The sequence below is a fragment of the Trachemys scripta genome, chromosome 2, assembly GCF_013100865.1.
Source record: "Trachemys scripta elegans isolate TJP31775 chromosome 2, CAS_Tse_1.0, whole genome shotgun sequence".
Classification (NCBI taxonomy): Eukaryota; Metazoa; Chordata; order Testudines; family Emydidae; genus Trachemys; species Trachemys scripta.
The window spans coordinates 45,860,748-45,874,518 of NC_048299.1; the positions used below are offsets into that span (position 1 = coordinate 45,860,748).

At 41.4% G+C, this 13,771-nt stretch overlaps 1 protein-coding gene across 1 annotated transcript in view; it reads left to right on the plus strand.

Moving 5' to 3' along the window:
• COL1A2 (collagen type I alpha 2 chain) overlaps positions 1-13,771 on the plus strand; it is a 48,881-nt gene that overhangs the window by 20,001 nt on the left and 15,109 nt on the right. Inside the window, exons 17-33 of the mRNA XM_034760459.1 lie at positions 337-435; positions 538-582; positions 688-786; positions 1,387-1,440; positions 1,539-1,646; positions 2,566-2,619; positions 2,758-2,856; positions 4,267-4,320; positions 5,081-5,179; positions 6,015-6,068; positions 6,786-6,839; positions 6,980-7,033; positions 7,531-7,584; positions 8,277-8,321; positions 9,697-9,795; positions 10,844-10,951; positions 12,732-12,785. Coding sequence (XP_034616350.1) covers positions 337-435; positions 538-582; positions 688-786; positions 1,387-1,440; positions 1,539-1,646; positions 2,566-2,619; positions 2,758-2,856; positions 4,267-4,320; positions 5,081-5,179; positions 6,015-6,068; positions 6,786-6,839; positions 6,980-7,033; positions 7,531-7,584; positions 8,277-8,321; positions 9,697-9,795; positions 10,844-10,951; positions 12,732-12,785 — 1,233 coding nt within the window. The remainder of the gene's footprint in view (positions 1-336; positions 436-537; positions 583-687; positions 787-1,386; positions 1,441-1,538; positions 1,647-2,565; positions 2,620-2,757; positions 2,857-4,266; positions 4,321-5,080; positions 5,180-6,014; positions 6,069-6,785; positions 6,840-6,979; positions 7,034-7,530; positions 7,585-8,276; positions 8,322-9,696; positions 9,796-10,843; positions 10,952-12,731; positions 12,786-13,771) is intronic.

The following is a 13,771-nucleotide window of genomic DNA, read 5'->3' on the forward strand; positions in this document are numbered from 1 at the left end:
GCACACCCACCCACCTAACATCAGTGGATATGTATTTTGCACGGCTCAGCCATGCCTTTGCTGCCACTACTCGTGCTACCATGGCTACAGTGCTAGTTATACTGATGCTAGCTTTCATCGAGTACATGTACACGACTTGGGGAATCACACCGCAGCTCATAGTGTAGACATAGCCTCAGTTTCTTCATATCTCCCACAGCAATAACAAATGCTGACATTTATTATTAATCTCAGGTTGCAGTGGTATTAATAGTGTATACTGAAAGGTACCATGCTGTGGTATATCTACTGCACTGTTCTTGTAAATGAAAGGTCTGATACCATTTTCTCAAATAGGGGGATATTGGAGCTGCTGGTGCTGTCGGTCCCAGTGGTCCTGCTGGTCCAAGAGGTGAGCCTGGACTTCCTGGTGCTTCTGGCCCCGTTGGCCCTCCAGTAAGTTAGCTTCGATCTTGCTATCAGCAAATGTGAATTCTTGGAGCTTGGGGGAGTAAGCAGAAGATTATATTAACCAATACCTTTTGTCTTTTTTATTAGGGCAACCCTGGTGCTAATGGCATTGCTGGTGCTAAAGGCGCAGCTGTAAGTATCTCTAAATTCAAGCTGAGTTGCTTCAGAAAGCATGTTTCAATTAAAGTGACAAAGAAGATAATGAGATTGTTACGTTCTTCCTTTTTTGCTTAACAGGGTCTTCCTGGTGTTGCTGGTGCTCCTGGTTTGCCTGGTCCTCGTGGTATTCCTGGACCTGCTGGCCCAGCTGGTGCAGCTGGTCCTAGAGGACTTGCTGTAAGTGGCATAGTCTATAGTATATCTCTATTTTATAATGGCCAAAGTATCCACACTTGTAAAACCTGCTGGATATATTTTATCTTTAATGACAAACATTTTAGTTTTTCTTTCAAAGGCATTTCAAGTTACACATAGCAGCTCACTTCCATGTTTTGCCACCTCTTGGCTTGTTGTGACTTAAGAATTCATGTGTTGCACATCCTTACAGTGTGATGACCATAAAGCTCAGTAGTTCTTGCACACTAATGCTATCCAAACTTGTGTAAGGCAGAAAGATCCAACAACAGTCTTAGTGCCAGGCCCTCGGCTGGTATAATGCCAACTGAGCAGCAGGCCCTGAATGCTTTAGGTCAATTGAGGTTATTTTAAATGATCTTTTAACATATTGTTTTCTATGAATTGTTCCATGTGTGTTAAACCAAAAACATCCATCAGACACATACCAGGAATGGCCCCTGATTGTCTATCAAAATAGAACGATGCAGGAAACCCCCATTACATTATTGAATAGTTCTTTGCTGCATAGAAAGCTTGCACAGGTGGAAGAAAGTATTTTTTTAGGGTGTTTAATTCTGTGACCTCTTTGCTTGACTCTAGGGTGAGCCTGGCCCTGCTGGATCCAAGGGAGAAACTGGTAACAAGGGTGAACCTGTGAGTATGGTAGCACATGAAACGTGTTTCAGTGAATGGATTTTACTGTAGCCTGTTGCATAAGATTCTGATCTTTTTCTCTATTCACATTAAAACAGGGTGCTGCTGGTGCACCGGGTCCCGCTGGTCCAAATGGTGAGGAAGGCAAGAGAGGCTCTACTGGTGAAGCTGGTGCTACCGGCCCTCCTGGTCCAGCAGGTCTAAGAGTAGGTTCTCCTTGCACATTTCAGCCATAAGCAAAAAAGAAAGGAAATGACACAGCAAAGCTAGAACGACAAATACAAATAAAGAAATGAAGAGTCATTAATGCTGCTATCTGTACTATTCCGGCTAAGTCTAGCCCCCTTGGAATGTGCCCATTGAACAGATATTGTATCCAGTGATCTGAGCCATTTTCGCATAGTACATATTAATGCTGCAAATTATGCTTGTCCTCAAAGTATATGTTTATAGTTGGTTTCAATTATTGTTGTTTGTTAAATATTTATTGTTTTTAGAGCCCCATAAATGCGCTTAGCCCTTTAAAAACACATTGATACACATAAATGTAATCGAAAGGAAGGGACTCGATCCTGCCAGGCTGGGAGTATCTCTGACAAGGTGCTGATAGCACCTCCAGCTGGAGGGGAGCGAGGCCAGGAGGCACTCAGCCCCTCATAGGATCTGATGCTCACCCGGAGAGGAAAGAAAAGGGAATGCTAATCCCACAAGTGTTTCAGATTGGCTATAGACAGAAAGGCCCCGATATTGCAATCTGAGCTGCATGGGCAGTTCCTTGTACTCATGTGGAACATGCCAGGAGTCAGTAAGGCTCTGCATGGGTGCAAGGGCCCACCTGCATGAATTAGATTAGAGGATCATCCCCAAAATCTGGCCCCAGATCCAGAGTTGAATTTTACCAAACACTGAGAGTGCTCAGACCAAAAGTCCTGGTTCAACCCATTAGAGCTCTGGGAAAACACAAAGTTTGGATCTCTCTTGAGATCCAGATTTCCCCACAATTGAGGGTGCTCAGATTCAGACTCATCAGTTCTGGTTTGTATTCTGAGCTTTAGCAAACTCTGCCTTAGCAAGTGACTTAATCTTTTTTCCATTCTTAATCTGTTTTGTGTTTGTTATTCGTAGGGCGTTCCTGGGTCTCGTGGTCTCCCTGGATCTGATGGCAGAGCTGGTGGTATGGTGAGTTTTTATACAATTTACTTCTAGTCAAGCAGTGTAATGCAGGATTTCTTTAGGTATATACATGGATGATACTTATGGCTAATTATCTCTGCTTCGGTTTTAATTTTTTTTTTAATTTTTTTTTTCTTTTGGTAGGGACCTGCTGGAAGCCGCGGTGCTCCTGGTCCCGCTGGTGCTAGGGGTCCTAGCGGTGATTCTGGTCGCCCTGGTGAGCCTGGCCTCCTTGGTCCAAGAGTAAGTCTGAACTCAGTAGCTTTGCTGGAGAATTGCAAAAAGGGAAATGACTTACATTTTGTGGGAGAAAACTATTCAAAAATGAGAGGATATTTTTGTCCATTATCACAGAGGATAATTGGCAAATTTCCATCAGCCTGTCATTATACAGATCTCTTGGTATTATGAATGCTTTCTTCAACAAAATGATTAAACAACATCAAAACATTTAATGAAATTAATTATTATTATATAGTGCTATGTTGGTAGCAACTAAGGGCCCCAATTATGGACCAGGACCCCATTGTGCTAGGCACTGTACAAACACAAAGAGATGGTCCCTGTCCCAAAGGTGATTCCACTGATTATTACTAAGGCTACGTTTATGTCACGGAATACGGAATCCGTGACTTCCAGAGACCTCAGGGACATTTTCTGCTTCAGCCCCTGGGGCCATGGGACTGGAGCTGGCAGCCAGAGTGGCCCCGGCAGGGTTCCAGCGATGGGTGACAGCCTCCTCAGAGTCCCCGACAACCTCTTCAGGGGGCCTTCCTCAGGGTTCCAGTGACAGACGACAGCCTCATACGTATGGGAGGGAGGGAAGAGAGGGAACCCAGTTCTCAGCCACCATGGTGGCAGGAGACACTATGGAGCTCCAGCAGCAAAAGTCACAGACAGGTCACGGCTTCTGTGAATTTTTGTTTATTGCCCATGACTTATACTGTACGTAATTTATACTAAAAATAACCATGACAAAATCTTAGCCTTAATTATTACTTATACAATGTGGTAATTATGATCATAGTTCAAATTTGTGTGTCTGTTACAGTTTTCTCTAAGCCACATTGGCCCATGTTGTTAGTCATGTTAACTGAAAGAACAATAAATCTTGTCCATAAATTCACATGAGTTGATAGGTTATCTAGAACTCTATACTGCTCCCATTAAAGTCAGTAGCAAAACTCCCATTAAGTTCAGTGGTGCAGGATCTGGCCCTAGTCTGTCACTGCCTTCATGGCATTGGTTTTATTCTCTCTAATTCACCCTCTGTAAAATTTGTCTCCGTCAGCTTTCTAATGAATGTATAAACCATTAGCCCCCAATTCTTCAAACACTTATGCACATACTTACCTTTAAATTTGTAAATGTTTGCAGGATTAGGGCCTAAATGAGTTTAACCAAGTGGCACACATATTATAAAATACAGTATATGGAATTAAAATGACTGTTTTCAATCTGTGTGGGAATATATTATTGAGTTCTGCTTTAATGTGTTTTTGGTGCAAACAATAGAATATAAAGACTTATTTACTGCAACTTATTTAGAAAGTATATAGAAAAAGCTGGGGGTGTGTGTGTTTTTTTTTGTTTGTTTGTTTGTTTTTTTATGATCTGAATGAATTTCATGACAATAAAACCTTTCTGTTTTAGGGTCTTCCAGGTCAACCTGGTAACCCAGGCCCTGCTGGCAAGGAAGGTCCCGTTGTAAGTATTCTTTTCTTTTCATTATATTTTCCAAATATATATTAAAACACCACTAATAGCTATATTTAGGAAGCTGAAATCACATTGCTCAGCTTTAGCACAACTATGTTTAAAGTCAGTGAGATCTATTTTAAAGTATCCATTACAGTTATGTATTTTATTGCTCAAGAGACTGATCCAAAATCCAGGGAGGTCAATGGGAGTCTTTCCATGGCCTTTGGATCAGGCCCATAATCCTGAGAAGTGAAGTAACAATCAAAATATGATTACCATTGTCGCAGAAAGGAGAAAACATGTACTGAGAGTGACTGTATATTCAGATATGCTCTCCAATTTTTAAAAGTAAACCATATACACTAGGGCTAGGTCTACACTGGGGAGGGGGTCGATTTAAGATGCGCAGATTCAGCTACGCAAATAGCATAGCTGAATTCGGCGTATCCTATTCGACTTACCCCGCTGTGAGGACGGTGGCAAATTGACCGCCGCAGCTCCCCCGTCGACGGCGCTTACTCCTCCTGATGAGGTGGGAGTAAGTGCATCGATTCGGGGATCGATTTATCCGTCTAGATGAGACGCGATAAATCGATCCCCGAGAGATCGATTTCTACCCGCCAATCCGGGCAGGTAGTGTAGACTAGCCCTAGGTGTTTGCTGTTTCCCCATACAAGTAACTCTTTTCTTTACATCACAGAAAGAAACTGAACCATGGGCCAGCGATTAAAAAATAGGCATTCAAAAGTCTGATTAATTTTTCTAGGGTTTCCCTGGTGCCGATGGTAGAGTTGGCCCAACTGGTCCAGCTGGTGCAAGAGGCGAGCCTGGCAACATTGGATTCCCTGGACCAAAAGGTCCCAATGTAAGTACAATAGAGCAGAGCTTTATATCACTGTGAGCCTACTTCTTGGTAGAGAGTTATCTTCATAATAATTATAGTTAAGCACTTGAATCTGCTTGCATGCCATTTACATTGTTATTTATTGAGCATATTTATTGAATATAGTATACTTAATGCTATCAGGACATTTTTGTCTCTCTACTAATTGTGCAGTAACACAAAATAGAAACAATATTTTTTCAACAAACCAGTAGAAAATGTTTAAGGCTGTTATCAGATTAAGTGCATATTACAATATATGTTCATTTTAGTGCTGATCTCTATATTTAATTGTTCTACAAACTTTGGTCTTCCGTATGCATTTCAACTATAGAGGAACTGCAGGGTCTGGCCCTTCAAAAGCTTTCCGAATATGCCTGAATATATACGGTCTGATCTAAAGCCCATTGAAGCCAGCAGAAATACTCCCGTTGACTTTAGTGAGTTTTGGATCAATCCCGTAGGTGTGATAGGTAATTTTTGCACTCAAACCCCTGGATTTATGGTGTTGTCTAGTGAAAGCCACCATGTACAGCATCTCAGAGAGCAGAACTGAGCCCTGCCAATATAGATGAATGGGGATTTGAAAAAAAGGACGAGGTAATTATTTCTATTATATAGATGTTTTCTCCTACCTCTTCAACTATCCAGTGAAAAGGTTTGAAAATATAGGGATAAAGGAACATGATAATAGATTTTGTGGCATGGAAAATAACAATCTTTGACTGGCATTTTAACTGTTTCCAAAATGCTGACTTGTTTAATTTGTTTGTGTTTCTACCTCCCTTCCCCTCCCCCCGCCCCCCATTTACTATAGGGTGAACCTGGCAAACCTGGTGACAGAGGCAATGTTGGTGTTGCTGGCTCACGGGTATGTGTATATTTTATCTAGTCACATATAGATAGGAGGTAGGAGAGCAATAACATATATTCAAGGCCCCCGCAAAGAGAAGATAGCATTAGTTTGTGCAAGTGAACCAAAGAATAACTGATGAAATAGTTATGTAAAAATGTAAACATGTGTCTAACCTTCTATCAGTACACATTGGACTAATATTAAATGTGAATTACTCTGCTTGGTTTGCCCCATACATCAGATCCCTTCCTATATAAATCAGTTCTGAAAAGGAAAGCTTATTCATTTCCAATTTATCCCTCAAATCCTGTTTTCTTCATATTATTTACGAGATTTACTAAATCTCCAGTGGAAGGTATTGCTTATCATCCACATCCTGCCATCAAGAACTCTTTTCTTTTTCTAAGGCTGATGGATCAAATTCATTCATATAACTTCACTGAAGGAAGTTTCACCAGGGATGAATTTGACCCCATGACTTCGTTAGTTCTAGAACCATAGCCATCCCACAATGCAATTGTGAGCACTTTTGCTATCTTCTTACAATGCAGCTATTAAACACAAATGGATAGAAATCTGAGCAGGATAAAGACTCTTATTAACTAAACCAGTTGCAGGTACAAAATAAGGTGTTATGGCCCTATACTTTCAGAACAGGTGTGTAATTCAGAAAGACAGGAAAGTTGGGATTTATAAATGAGTCATCAAATCTTTCTCCAATACTGTGTTTAGGGTGCTCCTGGTCCTGATGGCAACAATGGTGCTCAAGGTCCCCCTGGTATTGCGGTAAGTAACAGCTTCTACATCATAAATCTAGTTGCAGAACGTTCTTGGTTTAATGTTAAATTACAGGGCTTCCAATATGAAAAACCTTCTCTTGTATTTCCAGGTCCTAGTTAAGCATTTTTCTTTTTCATTCCTTCTAGGGAGGTCCTGGTGCAAAAGGTGAACAAGGTCCAGCTGGCCCCCCTGGCTTCCAAGTAAGTAAATATTCACTTGCCAAATATTATCCCATATATTTTATCATTCATAATAGCAAACACTATAGTTAATATTTAACTCTCCCGTTCTTTGTAAGCTCACCTTCGCCCATTCAGAACTTTCTTAGTAGATCTCTATATAGCCAGCTGAAATCTCAAATATTTAGACTTCTTCAGTGTAACTGAGCAAAACATTCAATGTATGAATAAATGTCAAAAATATTTGGGCCCAGATATTTACTCCCATGCAGTAGGACTACATAATTGTTCTTATAGCTTAGGACCTGATCAAAAGCCCACTGAAATCATCTGAAGTCTTTCAGTGGGCTTTAAGTCAGGCCCTGAAAGCAAAACATGTCCCTTGTTCTTTCACGTTCTAAACTTGGCCTCTTACTGCTGCTTTACTGTAAGATGTGTAGGCTCTTCCGTAACAGTCTGAAATGCATTCAGTATTTCAGGTAATAACTTTATTCATATGTGTATTTCTTTTCATTTAGGGTCTCCCAGGCCCCTCAGGCCCTGCTGGTGAAGCTGGTAAACCAGGCGACAGAGTGAGTAACACAAGCAGTAGTTTGCAAGTAGTGGCGGTTGATGTGCTGTGATTAAACTCATACATAAGGTGAAGAAAAACTAAGTCTAGTTTAGATCCTCCATTTACCAAAATGAAAAGTGTTCCATATTGTATGCAAAGTTTCTATCTAATTCATTATTAAAGACAGCAACAAATCAAGAGGCTCACTTAGCAATTGAGGAGTGTTTCTTATTTCAGAGTTCTAGTATGAACAAAGCCAAACCCTGCTATGACATTTCAAGCCTGATCTGATTTACACTATGTATTCCAGGTTGAATATCTTTAAAAATAGACAATAAATGGAAATTATTTGACAGAAAATTTCCATTCCAAAACTTCAGTGTCTGCTGTTCCTCCGGCATTATTCTAGTTTTATGCCCGTGTAATTCCATTAAGATCTACTGAATTACATGGGCATAAAATTGGGGTAACTCAATGGTGAAGCAGGCCTCCAGGGTATGCATAAGTTTGAAAGCTAGACCTGCCAGTGCCATGGGTTACTGTTTGGCTGCATGTTTGGGGAGGAAAGGGTATCTGCGCCCTTTCATCCTCACCCACCTTTGCACTGAAAAGTATTTCTAACTAGTATTTAAAAAAACAAATGTAAGACCACAGCAATCGTGACAAGCCTGCTTTAGAAATCAGCTTAACCCATGTTTCTCTTTTGTCTAGGGTATTCCAGGTGAATTTGGCCTCCCCGGTCCTGCTGGCCTAAGAGTAAGTTACTCTTCATAGTACATTTTCAAACTCTGTCTTGATAAAGTTTTCTTTATTTATGCACATTTCTAATAAGACTTGATAAACTCAGGAGAAATGAGAATTCTCAGCCCCAGTGCATGCATCAGGGCCTGCTAATCCTCCCATGTAGTGGGAAAATAATGGGGATGGCCTGCTGCTCCCTCCCATGTATGTTTGATCTCTGCATATGCATAGAAGGTCTGGTCCAAAGCACAGTGAAAACAATAGATTTCTTTGTGCTATGGATTAGGTATGTTGTGCACTAAACTACTAGCCATGACCCCCACCCCTCCCCCCAACACACCTAGTCACTTCCAAACCTACCTTACCTCCAACCCCAGCATGATAGTGTAAAGAGATGCTGCAGAGGCTTCTCTGCATTGTAATAAAATAAAAAATAAAGTAATGCAGAATCCCCCTGCTCATGCTCCAAAGTAGACAAAACACTATACCTCTGTGGTGGGCATAGACGGCTGCTCTGGCTTTGGACATTGGTTCTTTAAAACACCTGTTTAACTAGTTGCTTTTCAAAATTTGACCATATGGCTACTAGCAGAAGCAAAGAGTTCATGGCAGTTATGTTCTCCTGCCATGAAGGAAAAGCTCTGATTGGGAGACGTAATTTACATTTTATTTATGTTGTCCCTAAACTGCTTATCAGAAAACTATCTGGTTGGCTTCAAAACCTTAGAAACTGGGAGATGCCTTTTTTCCTTTTAAAAACTGTATATATAAACACTTAATGTTCTTAGGGCTGATAATGAGCATTACTAAATTAAAACAGACAATAAAGATGCTTGTTTGATAATTGCGATGGCCCTAATCCTGAGAGCTGCTCCATATGGGTGGACACCCATTAGAATCCTAATCCTACCCCAAATTGCCTGTGGGGCATCAGTTCACAATTGTGCACATGGATATTGTTAAGAGAAGTTGTGTGCACCCTGTCCAAAGGCAGAATTTGGTGCTTAGAAAATATTTGTATTTTAACTGGCAATCTCTCTCGATTAAAAGCTTTTGGGGTTTTATATTGGTAGGTATGTGTCAAAAACTATGGACCAGATTCTCTAGTGCCTAGTGAAGTCTTTTATACCACTTTATACAAAGTGGGTGTAAAACTGCCATTCTGATGTGTTTGCATTTTGCACCCAATTTGCACAGGTATAAGTGACTGCACAAGGTGCAAGGTCTTGGAAAACCAGGCCCTTTAGAAAGGGTACATGGAATATATTTTACACGATGTGAATGCCAATGTAATTTTTTTTCACATCAAATAAAGAGTTTGGTGCAATCAACCAACCCTTTAATGGCTCTGGTTTATAAAGGACAACTCAAATCAACCTGTTTCTTTCAGGGTGAACGTGGCGCTCCAGGTGAAAGTGGCGCTGCTGGTCCTGTAGGTCCCGTGGGAAGCCGTGGTGCAACTGGCCCCCCAGGCCCTGATGGTAACAAGGTAAGCCTTTGCAAACTGCTACTGCTATGACTACTGAAACCTTGATGATCAAGTGCATAACTCCACTTGATGCTGATGACAATTACCTACATATATCCCTGAGACAATGGGCCAGATCCTCAGGTGGTGTCAAATGGCAAAGCTCCATTGAGGCCTAGTATGTACTAGTTTGTTATGCACTGAACATTTTCCCTTCACAGAGGATGGGAGTGGGATTCCAGCTAGGAATCACTGATACAATTTATGTTAGCTAAGTGTTCCATTCGCCTCTTTTGAACTGGATTTATACTGTGCCTGACGCTTTGTGCCAAACTTTCATCAATGCAAACATTAGCACCTACATTTCTATATCTTAATTACTGATATCTGTGGCAATGTGTGAACCCAATGATGAGCTGACACCAAACTGCCCCCACAAAAACAAAAGCCTGGTTGAAGCCCGGGTGAATCTGGTGCTTAAGTTTCACTTGACCCACTGATCAAGTTGCAAAAACTGGAAGCAAGAGCATCATTTAGTGACTGGGGATCATGGCTAAAGTCACAGAGAAACAAGGAAAGCCAGGCATTGTCTTATCTTTGCAAAATCTCATCAGTAGAGTTGAGTTTGGAATCCAACCTCCATTCTGTCAAGACCTCCAGATTCTAAAGAGTCAGGAAAATGGTTCTGATTTGGGCCTTTCCTCTAGTAGAAAATTGGGGTGACACAGGAGAGGGGGGTAGGTTCCTGGGCAAAATGGAAGATTACTGTTGTTTTGGAAGATCAGGCTGTTCACCTGAAGCAAAATTCAGCCGTGGAGTGAACAAGCACTACTCCACTGCCTTCAGGGAACTCTGTTGAAAGCAATGAAGTTGCACCCATTTACCACAGGGATAAATTTAAAAAAATCTTCTAAAATTTGAGGTGGACTATTTGAAGATAAGAATGATTTATTGAGTCAGTCCTTTCAAAAATTAGAAGAAAGATGGGGAATTCAATGCTAAGATAATTTTGCTGAGACCCTTACAGAACAAATCATTCCTTTCGTACATGTTCCCTTGTTACTGCTAGGGTGAACCTGGCAATGCTGGTGCCCCTGGTGGTCCAGGCCCAGCCGGCTCTGGTGGAATCCCAGGCGAGAGAGGTATTGTTGGTGTCCCAGGAGGCAAAGGTGAAAAGGTAAGTCACCAGTTTCATTGCAACTGAAACACATGTGCACAGGTTGCAGGGGAGAAGGGGGGACTGTTTTAAAACAATTGAACATAGAGGTCACCTGAATATAACTTTCACCAAAGCTGAAAAGTTATGTGAAACTGTATTTCAGAGAAACCCACCACTAGCACATGAGTAAATGGGCTATTTTCTCAACAAAGTCATGATCTTGTGAGGTTCTGAAAGCCTCCTCTCTGATGCCGGCACCCTTGACTACCCTTGGGAATCAGTAGGAGTAGTGGTCACTTATCACTTTTCAGGACTGGGCCCCATGAGTTTACTGCGAGATATATTAAACTTGTCTTCAGTGAGTACTAATTACAGTTAGAATGGAGCTATGTAAAAAGGGCTCCGCCTACTTTGTTACAACTCGTTGAGGGCTGAGCATTAGGTTACAGGACCTGTAATATTTATGACATACAGCTAGCAAATGTAGAACGAATACACGTTGGCAGTTTCATACTTACGGCACGGTATTTTCCTTCATCTGGCTGATCCATTCACAATTTTATTCTTGGGAAATGGATTAAGAAACTCTGATTTTAATTTTGGAATTAGGAATGCCCTTCAGTTTGCCTGAGCAACTCACCCCATTCATATTCCTACTGTGTATAAAACTCAATGATGAATTGCAAAATCTAGTATCATTTTGTCAGATACTTTCAATGTGAAGTGCCTAAGTGTTTGAGTAATCTAGGTATCCAAGGAGAGTCAGAGAAATATCTCAGCAACCAAAGCCTTTCTCGAGGTGTGAGAGTATGAAATCTAGTGAATGACCTCTAAGCCTGAGGTTGGCAATATTGCTTCATTTGTTTTGACTAAAGGAATCAAAAGGCATTCAGCTAAAGATGCAGTCAAAAAGGGATGAGGCCTGGAATTGCCTGACACTCTTTATAAGATACAGTATCTAGGTAGCTGCCATGTGGATCAATGCAAAGCAATAGTACATATTTGAGAAGAACAATTAGGGCTGAATCGTATTCTGATTCCTTGAGGCTACAGAGATGGCCAATGACTATCCTTCTTGTGACCCTCGTTCACTATGTAACCATTTATATGCTCCCATTGTGTTCAACAATTATTTTTCCTGCTCTAAGCATAAAGTATAATGTGGATTCCCAGGAGAATTTGTACATACTGCTTTTATGGTCCAAAGGAAAAGGGGGAGGGAGCAGCCTGATTCAGATCTCACATTGGTGCAAGCCAGATTGAGATCAGTAGCAAGCCCCTCAACTTTTTCACAGATTGTAATTTGTAACTGAATCCTTAATCCCATTCAAACACGCTGTGACCTGGGAGGAAGGTCTATGGCTATGGAGCAGGATTTCCATGTTGGGAGAAGGGGAACTGAGCTTGCAACTCTCTTTTAACCTTTCTTTTGTGCTTTTTGGGGTGGCCCTATGTCATTCCTCTTCCTCTGCAACGTCACTCCACAACTCACTGCTTAGCACAAGCAATGGCACACTGAGCAATGCATTTGCTATTGAACTCTCATTCAGGAGAGTCAGATTTCAGTCTGCATGTTAAAAAGAGAATGTGCCCCAAAATGAAGATTTCCTTCTGCACTCAAGATACACATACAATAACTGCACCTAAAGAAGGAAGGAATTATGTCTCCATGTATGAATAAGAATTGAATGGGCACCATGATGATGCAGTTAGAATAGAGAGTTTAGATCTCTTTTTGTCTCTGGCCTTCATTAACAATATAACGTGGTGGGGTTTGTTTGTTTTTTCCTGTTTCCAGGGTTTACCAGGCCCCAGAGGCGAAGCTGGGGCAACAGGAAGAGATGGCTCTCGGGTGAGTATATCAAGTCATTCTATTATCACTGAATTTAGCTCCGGACACTTCAGAAATGCTTCAGTTGAAGGGGAATGAACAAGATTTACAGGAGCATGTTCAAGCCTTTCCTGGAGTCTAAGATCTGTTCAGGTCTTTTGCACAGTCAACAACAGGGCCGGCTCCAGGCAACAGCTAAGGAAGCAGGTGCTTGGGGCAGCCAATACAAAGGGGCGGCAGAAAACCTGGAGCCGGCCCTGGTCAACTACAAAATGGTGTTTAGACTTCATCTCTCCATATTTTAAAGAAAAGCTTTAAAATACACCAGCAAAGCAAAATAATAACTTTATTGAGTAATACTAAGAAGGATTAATCCGGAGTCCCAGCTTTCTCTAGTGGAAGGGAACCAGAGATGTCTCAAGACACTAAATGTTTTGCATTAATGAACTCGAGGATCTCACACTTCATTGCTTCCATAGGCTGAGCTCCTTGAATACCCCAGGGACTCCTTGCATCCCTCCATTCAACCTCCCACAAGCTCCCTGTGTGCCACCCTCCTATCCCCCCTCTATTTCAAGACTCCCTGCAATTCTACCACTCCTTTCCCCCATGCCTGGGCTCTGTGTGCCCCGCATTCCTCCCTTCCCCCGTCACCAGCACCATTAGTATTTCTTTTCTTTCTGCCTGGTGATAAGTCATTCAGGGTGTTTAAACTGTATTGGGAAGATGGACAGGGCTGAGACGGTGTTGGAAAGTGTTGATGGCTGCCAACAACTGATTTTTTTGTTGTTGTTTATTTATTTATTTATTTATTTATTTATTGATCTATAGACAATTACAGACCTGATTGAAGTGGATGGTTCTGTTAACCAGATACCATCCGCTTTTCTGATTTTTCACAAAAATCAATAGCGTTCTGCCCACTGATGTCTAGAACACCCCCTAAACTTTCAAAATTGATTGGATGCTGTGTTTTTGAGTTATCCCGTTGCATACAGACAAATGCC